General features: G+C 36.5%; 1 protein-coding gene across 1 annotated transcript in view; it reads left to right on the top strand.

The window, feature by feature from the left end:
• The window catches only part of SUGCT (succinyl-CoA:glutarate-CoA transferase), a 641,807-nt gene that overhangs the window by 93,965 nt on the left and 536,843 nt on the right, over nt 1-10,999 (top strand). Inside the window, exons 6-7 of the mRNA XM_081799712.1 lie at nt 2,229-2,238; nt 2,906-3,105. Coding sequence (XP_081655838.1) covers nt 2,229-2,238; nt 2,906-3,105 — 210 coding nt within the window. The remainder of the gene's footprint in view (nt 1-2,228; nt 2,239-2,905; nt 3,106-10,999) is intronic.

Here is a 10,999-nt window from a genome sequence, read left to right on the forward strand (position 1 = left end):
TTGACTTTCTCTGCTTGACTTATTTCACTTAGCATAATCTCCTCCAGTCCCATCCATGTTGTTGTAAAAGTTGGGTATTCATCCTTTCTGATGGCTGAGTAATACCACCTTACACCGGGTAGAATGGCAAAAAATGACAGGGCAAGAAACAACAAATGTTGGAGAGGTTGTGGAGAAAGGGGGACTGTTGGTGGGAATGCAAGTTGGTACAGCCACTTTGGAAAACAGTGTGGAGGTGCCTCAAAAAATTAAAAATAGAGCTACCCTATGACCCAGCAATTGCACTCCTGGGTATTTGCCCCACAGACACGGATGTAGTGAAAAGAAGGGCCATATGCACCCCAATGTTCATAGCAGCAATGTCCCGCAATAGTCAAGCTGTGGAAAGAGCCGAGATGCCCCTCAACAGATGAATGGATAAAGAAGATGTGGTCCATATATACAATAGAATATTACTATCTAGTTGTTCTATTCACTGTTCATATTTGAGTTTGAAACCTCCTTCTAGTATTCCTGATGTGTCTGTTTCTCCTTTCAAATCAGTCACTTTTTGCTTTTTGTTTTTTGGCAGCTCTGTTTTTAGGTGCATATATGCTTATAGTTGTTATATCTTCCTAGTGCAATGATCCCATTTTCTATTTTTATTTTCTCTAGTGACATTTTTTTGGTTTGTTTTAAGATCTATTTCGTCTGGTATTAGTATAGCCACTCCAGCATTCTTATGGCTGTTGTTTGCATGACATATTTTTTCCCATGCTTTCATTTTTTCAGCCGATTTGTATCTTTGAATCTGAAGTGTGTTAGTAAGTTGGTTTCAGTTGGTGTTTCACTGAAATTATTTGGCATAAATTGTCACTTCTAATAGTGATAATGTTGTCTCTAATATATTGATGTAAGTTAATGTTTGTTTAATGCTTATAATTTCATATTGTTATTCTGGATAATGTAATGATGTTTTTGGAATATTAATCAGGTATAGTCTCCCCTTTTCAGGAAGTTTAAATATGAGATAAAGGATTTATTATCTCATTTATTCCTACTGGTCTAAGAAGTAGAGCAGATAAAATATGAGTTTATTCATTTTATAGTGAGAAAATGTGTCTATAAACTTAAATTTGAACTTGTCTCTCATTTTTAACACTATACATAACCTTAAATCCCAATGATAAATTTAATTTTAAATTTACTGATTCAAGCCACTACAAGTTTTTTCCAATCATAATAGGTAGAAAACAGCCAGAGGTTTCCAATTTTAATTGCTTTATCTTCCTTGAAATTGAGTTGAAAAGCAGAGAAAAAGTTTAGTCATTAAATATTCTCGTTTACTTTCTTTTAACATTATTTAGCACTCTCATAAGATGATTGATACACTTCATGTATGGATTGCAGGAAAGAAAAAACTAGCTTCTGAAAATGATTGAATAACAGCTGGAATTAATGAATAAGGGAGTGATTGAATGAATGTATCAACCAGATGAAATGTAGGCTTTTTTAGGTATTCTGTGTGATGAAAGGATTAACAGAATTCAAGGTAGTGCAAAATAGGAACTCTATGATATAACAATGACTGATAATAATGTTAATGATAATGTTAGCTAATTTTTATAGGATAGTTATTGTTTGCCAGGCACTGTTATAATATCTTTACATATAGGTCAAAGATTGGATTGTCAGATCAGACTGACATGAATTGAAAATGTTAATCAGTATTAAGGTTTACTTTTAATTTTAAGGATACAAGCAACCAGAAGGCACAGGAAAAGCAGACAGGGGTCCTGGATATTGAGAGAGACCCCCAGATTCTTTCTTTTCACAATAGACAAAACTGTCAATCCCAGAGCAGTAGATATGATCTCTAATGAAGTACATGGGTTACCTCATACAATAGGGAACATTATAGGCTGCAAAACATTCCATTTTATACTCCAATAATTGCACAGGTGATGTCCCATCCTTTATAAACCTATAGATTCTAGGTTTGTTTTCCATAGTACTTCTAAAACAAGGGTATTCTGCTAAAAGCCTTCTATGGATAAGTACTTTTTTTTTTTAAGCAAATACCATTAGTATATTTGTCAGTAATTAGCGTGCTTATAAGGAGAATAGACCAGGTCTTCTGCCTTCTTTTTCCTGGGAGAGCCTCCTACCCAACAAGAAAAAAAAAAAGCTCTCTTTCGTTTCCAGTAGATTTACTCATTTAAATTCAAATTCAGTTATTTATTTTTTAGGATAAACAAGGTAAATACATTAAGAAGGAACTTCAGACATGTGTGTTTTTTTTTTTTAAGATTTTATTTATTTGACACAGAGAGAGAGATAGCGAGAGAGAGAGAGAGAAAGAGCACAAGCAGGGGGAGCGGCAGGCAGAGGGAGAAGCAGACTCCCCACTGATCAGGGAGCCTGATATGGGGCTCGATCCCAGGATCCTGGGATCATGACCTGAGCGGAAGGCAGACGCTTAACTGACTGAGCCACCCATGCGCCCCTAGACATGTTTAAAAATATTTGATATGATTTGATTTGGTGTAGTTTGGTTGGTAGGAGATGGAGTGAAAAATACAGTAAATATAAATATATTCTTACCACCAGCAGATAATCACCATAGCAGCTTGTTGTATTCCTTTTGTGTGTGTGCATGCATATGTCATAAACAATTTTTTCTTCTGTTTGATCTTAGAATATTTGAGAAAAGGGCGCCTGGGTGGCTCAGTTGGTTAAGCGACTGCCTTCGGCTCAGGTCATGATCCCGGAGTCCCTGGATCGAGTCCCGCATCGGGCTCCCTGCTCGGCAGGGAGTCTGCTTCTCCCTCTGACCCTCCCCCCTCTCATGTGCTCTCTCTCATTCTCTCTCTCACAAATAAATAAATAAAATCTTTAAAACAAAACAAAAAAAAGAATATTTGAGAAAAAATATGGTGGTTTCAACTTTCAATTTTCTCTGTTATTCTCACCCCAACCCAGGATGGAGATCCAGTTCGTCCAGGAGTGGCCATGACTGATCTTGCTACTGGCCTGTATGCATATGGAGCCATTATGGCTGGACTGATACAAAGATATAAAACGGGGAAAGGACTGTTCATTGATTGTAACCTACTGTCATCTCAGGTACCGATCCAAAGAACTTTTGAGATTGTGGTGTAAAGACATGTATCTGGGTTATACTCTTTCATATCAAATCCTATGGTCACATGTGCAAAAAAAAAAAAACAAAAAACCAAAAACAGAAAAAACCCACAAACAACAACAGCAAAAGCTGTTCTATTTTGGTATACTTAATTATTATTAAGTTAAAATAAACAGACCATGAAGATTTTGTTGTATGTAGACATTGCTGTTGAATTAGAAGTTTAAAGACTATTTATATTAAAATGGGTCTATTACTACTTGTGAGACAGGAGTACATTTGGTTCTATTTTATTGTCACATGAGCTCTGTAACTTCTTTTGACCAGGGTTTCTTCACCTGTTTTGTACTGTGGATCCTTTGAATAGTCTGGTGAAGGCTATGGACCTTTTTTCAGAATTATGTTTTTAGATGCATAAATTGATATATTTAGGATTGCAAGGGAAGCAAGTTATATTAAAATACACTTATTTCAATGTAAAAACCAATTTTCTGTTGTAATAACATATATGATTTTTTACTAACACATTAAACCATAAGATCTATTTTTGGGCTTAGTAACTATTGCAATTTTGAGGTAATGTTGAACATAAATGATGTTTTAAGATATCTGCAATAGCTAGAATATGATATGAAAATATGGATAATATTTATTGGTGATCAAGCCATAGGTACTACTAATATTGCTATGGTTTGTTGCCTACATTCATAATTGAAGAAAATGCTAAATTTTAGTTAGAAGTTGGATGGACATAAAGATATATTTTTTTTCCATTCAAGTTAATTAGTTCCCAGAATTCTTTCCACGGACTCTAGGTTAAGAACCCCTGGTTTGGATAGTTATTAGTTATGTCATGCTAAATACTAAACTGCTGGAATTAAAAGGTTAACTAACTCTGAAATTGACATTTTGCCTCCTTTTTATTGGAGCAGACCCAGATGCCTATTCAGAATAGATAATTCTTCAGGAATAGAAAAAAAGAAAATACCAAATTTGTGCAAGGAGATACTTTACTATGGGAAAAATTACTTTATAGATGGAGACCTCAGTTGGGAATTTCAGATTTAAGTGGCATACATGGGAGACTGGTAAACTTGGAAAACTGCTTTGGAGATTTGTTCTCGTAGACAAAATTAAGGAGTTGTCTAGGGTAAAAAAAAAAAACCATCAAAATGGTTAAAGGTAAAATACTACATATGGGGTTTCAACATTAGCTTTGAGTCACAGTGAGCATTTTAGTGGTTATATAAAAGGGTAAAATAATTCTCTCCAAATGAATGAACTGTCTTCTAAATAGAGAAACACAGATGTTAGTTATGGGAAGAAGCTGAAAGCCTTTTCTTCCCTCCTCTAATTTTATAGCTGTAAGGAACCTGAGGTAGGGTAAGTGACTGACTACAAGTTACACATTCCTTAAGGATGGAAGCCAGGAAGATTTCAGGAGGTTTGACCTGTGCAATCACAGAGAGTTCTAAGCTTAGTTTAAATGCTCTGTTATCACTGCCTTGAGATTCTTAATTATTTTTGAATTAGAGGCCCTACATTTTTTTCACTTTGCACCAGTCCTTGCAAATTATGTGACCAGTCCTGGATTTGGGACTCTATTTAAGTCTCCTGATCTTTACCTAGTCTGCTTTACTTATATGTCAATGATTAATTACCTTTGGAAGAAATTCTCTTGTAGCGTTTGGTAGAGTTTAATTCTCTTCCGGCTCCTAACACAATGATTCATGATGTGGAGGTGTGTGGTTCCCTGGGGATGAGAGTGGAAGGGGATGGTATCACTGGTGGGGCTGTTTCAAAGTGAGGGTACAGGAAATACAAATGCATGCATGTATGCTCACATACATGCTTTCTAGTCATTTTGGGTATGTGTCTGTGTTTGTTGTTCATGTTGTCCCCTGAGCCTGTAAGTCCCATGAATGCAGGAATGTTTGTTCCTGCTTACAGTGGTATCCTCAAAATGCAGCCTAGTATTTGTCAAATAGTGGGCTCTCCCAATCTTTTGAGATCAATAGGATGCCCACTGTTAGCAATGTGTATGTCTCATGGCCCTTAGGTTTGCTAGGAAAGGTTAGAAAAAGGTAGAAAACCATGGAGTTAGGATAAGCACTTGATAAACAACTAATGATGAGATGATTTGCTTTTAGCAAACCTGGTAGCAGTGTTTTAGTCTATTTGCTGTAGCTAATCTAGTTAAAGGTTGCTAAAGTTATTAGTGTGATTAAGACTCATTAGCTACTTTTTTTTTAATTGAGGTAAAACTGACATAAAACATTATATTAGTTTCAGATGGATAACATAATGATTTGATATTTGTATATATTGCAAAATGATCACCACAATAAGTTTGGTTAACATCCATCATGATACATAGTTGTGATCTTCTTTTCCCATGAGAACTTTTGCAATCTACTCTCTTAGCAGCTTTCAAATATGCAGTACAGTATTATTAGCTATAGTCACCATGCTGTACATTACATCCCTGTGACTTATTTATTTTATAACTGGAAATTTGTACCATTTGACGCCCTTCACCTATTTTACCAACCCTTTGCCTCTTGCAACCACCAATCTGTTCTCTGTATCTATGAGCTCAGTTTTTTGTTTTTTTTAAGTAAAAAAAAATTTCTTCTAGATTCCACATATAAGCAAGACTGTATTGTATCTGTCTTTCTCTGACTGGCTTATTTTACTTAGCATAATGCCCTCAGGGTCCATCCATGTTGTTACAGATGGTGGGATTTCCTCCTTTTTTTGATGGCTGAATAACATTCCATTGTGTGTATATATGTACAACATTTTTTTATCCATTCATCCATTGATGAACACTTAGATTGTTTCCATATCTTGGCTATTGTCATTACCTTTTAACAATAAAAATCAATTAAGTCTTATTTTAGAGCTATGCATTTTCAGATCTACTATTTTATATGATCTCCATAATAATCACTTGAGGTAGGTAGGGCAGGAGTTTTTTTAAAGATTTTATTTATTTATTTATTTGAGAGCGAGCACAAGAGCTGGATTGGGGTGAAGGGCAGAGGGGGAGGGAGCGGGAAAGAATCCCAAGCAGACTCCACGCTGAGTGCAGGTCTGGGCTCTGTCTCACAACCCGAAGATCATGACCTGAGCTGAAACCAAGAGTTAAATGCTCAACTGGCACCCAGGCAGATGGGGCAGGAATTTTTATTCCTATTTTACTTACAAAGAAACTGAAGCTAGGAAATGTTGATCTGCTTGACCAACAGAGTCACAGCGAGAATTCTGGTTTCTGATATCCTGACTGGTTCTCTTTTACCTATGTGATAAAGACAAAAGCTTTGGCACTGAGGGACAGGCAAGATCCAGCTTTCCTGTGGTGAAGCTCCAGGGGAGAAGGCAAATTTAGTAAGAGGCAGAGGAAGCAAAAGACCCCCCAGTAACAAGGGAACACAGAGCAGGACTGGCCCCTTGTGCCCCCACGTTGCATGCCAAGAGTCAGAATAAGACAGTGTGACACAGTGGGCCCCTCTGAAGCATTATCTAATCATGTTCAGATCCAGTGAGTGAAAACTGTCATGGAATTTAACCTGATGGACAAGTGTTTCTGTTGAAATATGAGAATTTTGAGAAAGAGAACATTTGGAGTGGGTTTTTTATGAGCTCTGGTCAGCCGAGGACTCACTGTGTCCCAGGCGCTGTGGTAGCTCAGTTGGAGTGAGAGGTGACACATCTGTTCGAGGCTTCATACCAGAGGTGGTGGTGTCATGTAGGAGAGCTGGAGGTGACGCATGTCGTTCTCTGTAGCATAGGGTCTTAGAACGCAGTTGGGCCAAGAGTATTAAGGGCCTCCTATGTCATGCTTAGGAATCTGGATTTTAACCGCTTAAGTCCTCTGTTTCTTTTTCTAGCAATTCTGTTGGTGATGGTCTTTTCAACCAAAGACACTGTCTCCTTGGATACATGCTATTGTTCCCACAAGCTAGAATAGCCTCTGAGCTATGAATAGTGCTAGAGCTTCAAAGGGCAGTGGTACAGACAATAGTTTATGTTGAAGCCAGTCTGAAGTGCAAGGCAGTGGGTGATAAGATTTTCTTTTTTTTAAGGATTTTATTTATTTGAGTGAGAAAGAGAGATCACGAGCAGGGGGGAAGGGTAGAGGGAGAAGCAGGCTTTCCACGGAGCAGGGAGCCCTCTGCGGGGCTCCATCCCAGGACCCTGGGATCATGACCTGAACTGATGGCAGACACTTCACCGACAGAGCCACCCAGGAACTTAATAAGACCATTTTCATTCTCTTCACCCACTGCCGCCCAAGCTCTGTTCATCTCTTTTTGCCTCTACCCTATTTCTTGACTCTGTGTTACTTCTTTTCTTCTCATCTCATATGTGCTTTTTGAGCCTTGGGCATCTCTTTTCTCTCTTTGTCTTTTTCCCACTTGTCTTTCTTTACTTTTCACTCCTATCCTGCACTGTCTGCCTTTTCCAAGTCCCTTTTCCTCCGTCTTTTATTATGTGGAGCTGTTGTTGAAGCAGTTCTGGTACCAGATCTTACATCTTTATACTATACCATGAAGGAGACTTACAGAATCTTTTAGCAGTTTCCCTGGAAGAAAAAGGAAGACCTTTTTTGTAGAAGGCCCAGAAAACAAGACCATATATTTCACTGGTTAAGTGACCATTCCAGAACCAATTAATGAGGGCTAAAAAATATGTTATTTGGCTTAAGCTGTTCTGTGTACTAGGGATGGGGTTAACTCCATCCAAACCATATGACTATAACTGGGGAGATGTGATTCCTCCAAAGAATGGTGTGGTTATTTTTTGGCCAGAGGCAGGGGAAATTGATGTTGGGGGGCCAATCAACATTATACTAACAATACTGGGCTGTTCTGAGAATCTAATGCCACTAAAGAATGTGAAAAATTCTTTGTAAATTGGAAAGTTTCTGATGACTAGCATTAATTTTATTAGGTTACTGAAAAAATATTTTGCAATGTTAGAAATGTGCTGAGATTAAAAAGGTAGTTGTTGACATAATTATTATAACTTTTCATAATAGAGAAATCTTGACTAACTTAGTCTTTCAATTTAAGATAACATTTATAGATTCTAGATCAAAATACCAAACCACAGAATGATTAAACTCTGCTTTATGTAAATGCAAAGTGCTATTTCTAAGTACTTTTCAAAGTAATATAATAGGAAACTTCACCTTTTAAAAAATGTGTTCATTTTCTTTTTTTTGTATAAATGTTCACCTGCATTGAGCAGATAACATTTGAACTTAATTTCAGCTGCCTGGAAAATGACTGAGATTTCATGCAGTGGGCAAAAAACATACTTTTCCACTCATTTTGATTCCATTACATAGGATGACGAATGATTATAACATTCAATATCAGTTGCTAAAAATGAAATTTTGTACTCCTTCTCTTAAAAGTGATCTAGTGTACAATTACACAAATTGCACTTGATTTGAATAGTAGTTAATTATTAACTCGGAGTTGATTGTCTCAACCACAACAAAACCATTTCATTGTAGAGACACGACAGTTGCCGGGATGTGGTTCACAAGTGGGCACCAAATTTTTCGTAGTTTCAAGGCTATGAACTTTTAACCCTTGCCGTAAAATTCTTTGATTTTTTTTTAGTCTTAATATGATTTAAAGTTGTCAACTGAAGATTGTCTAACGTCAGCATCTAAACAGTATTCTTTAGATGATATTGGTAAATAACAAGGAAGTGGGTTTGGATGTGGTTCCAATTATTCTGTTGCTCTTATTCTTCTATTGTGGCTTACAGAAATATCTTTGGGAAGTTTTAATATCCTTCCTGTACTTAATTGTAACCAGGCTCCCCTAATTACTACGACAGTGAGTCTTTTTAGCACCAAACTTCCATAATTATTTTCACATATAGAATGTTTTGGCATTTTTGATGTCATTATTCTTTCTCCATGTTTGTAATACTGTTCATATTTAGGGTAGATAAAATTTCAGCTATCATTATTGTAGCACACTTCTGTGGATAAATTTCTGAATTTCAAACAAGTATAGTAATCTGAAATTCATCTTTTTGTGTCTTTAGATACCTGTGTTTCTGCTTTTCTTTTTTTATCCTATGTCTTTTTTAAAAACAGCTTTAGTGAGGTGTATTTTTTAAAAAAGATTTTTATTTATTTTTTTTTTGAGAGAGAGTGATAGAGCATGAGTAGGGTGAGGGATGGAGGGAGAGGGAGAAGCAGACTCCCCACTGAGTGGGGAGCCTGACTCGGGACTTGATCCCAGGACCCTGAGATCACGACCTGAGCTGAAGGCAGATGCTTAACTGAGCCACCCAAGCGACCTAGTGAGGTATGTTTTGCACATCATAACATTCACCCTGTCTCAAGGGACCATTTAATAATTTCTAGTACAGTTCATGAGTTATGCAACCATTACCGTAAATCAGGTTTTGAAATAAATACTCATACAGTCACTTCTGGTCTGGGTTGTACCCATGAGGCTAGAAAGGACCAGTTTTTAGTGGGGAAGGATGTAGGGCTGGGTTGACTCAGAATTCAGGGCCCATTATGATTCTGTGGGCCTTAGATGATTTTACCTTTGTGGGTCCTTTCCTCCATAAAAATACTAAGAACTGTAGCTGCATTGGTATAAAGATGAATATAATTCATTATTATGTATTATTATTGTGTTAATTTTTTTTTCTCATTTTGAAATTAAAATTAGAATATTTTGTGTCCTTCTGAAGTATGGTGAGCACTATGCCTAATTGATAAGTCAGCTCTGGAACTTAGGAATAGTGTGTAAATGTGCCAGATTTGTGAGGAAAGAAATAATGTATCTAGGAAGGAAGTGGAGGTTGGAAGTTGAGATCATGCTGAAGGGTGAACAGAGGATGGTAAGGGAGAAAAGCAGTAGCCTATGACCAGGGAAGTTGACAGCATGGAGCAGGGAGAGGAAAAAAGAGGAGCTCATATCAGAAAGCTTAAGAAATCAGAGAACTGTGAGTTTGCATTTGAACCTCCCTTTTTTGACAAGCCTGATGCATTCCTGCCATGAAGGCCCATGTCAGCCTGATCGTCCTTCATTACTTGAGGCCAATTTTTAATCCTTGTCCAGTTTCCATTCTTTAACTGGCATTCTCCCTAAGGCCTCCCACTGCTTTATTAAGTTCAGGGGGTACAAATAGATATTAACATTTCTGATATCAAGATGAATAATTAGGTAAAGGTAAAGACACACCCAAAAGTGAAAAATCAGATGACTTCCAAAGAAAATAAGAATTTTAGATAATCTATTATTTTATGTTATTATTTTGTACTATTGGTCAGATTGAATACAAGTTGGCTGCAATATAAAACATTTTTTTTTTTTTTTAAAGAAAATCCAGTGAAATGTAAGTGTGTTGGGAGGATGCTCTGGTTTTGTGTAACTGAAATCCTTAGTTATAGTCATTGGCATTGCATATTTTTATATGACATGAACCATAGTGAGGGAAACCAGAGCTTTTAAATTATAATAATTGATAATTACTAGTAGGAGAGTATCTCAAAGGAGAAAAGAATAAAACAGGACAAATTTCATTGTGATCTAGTTTAATTCTCTTATTAGATACTTTAAAACAATTTGGTCCTTTCAAAACTTTTTGAAAAACAGAAACATAATTAAGATCAAGATATAAAAGAGTCAAGGAGAAAGATCCATTGATGTTGACAAATATTCACCAAATTTAGATTTTGTCTTCGCAGAATCTTGTAGAATAATGAATTTAATGGACTGCTCCTAAAGGTGGGTTTAACAGTATTAGAATCACCTATATTCTCTGTTATTAGAGTTGGAACAATTTGTTTTTGTTGCTAAGTTAAATGATTCTACCTTCATCCTTGTA

Source organism: Leptonychotes weddellii, chromosome 12 (genome assembly GCF_054177405.1).
Source record: "Leptonychotes weddellii isolate Sample4059 chromosome 12, ASM5417740v2, whole genome shotgun sequence".
Taxonomy (NCBI): Eukaryota; Metazoa; Chordata; class Mammalia; order Carnivora; family Phocidae; genus Leptonychotes; species Leptonychotes weddellii.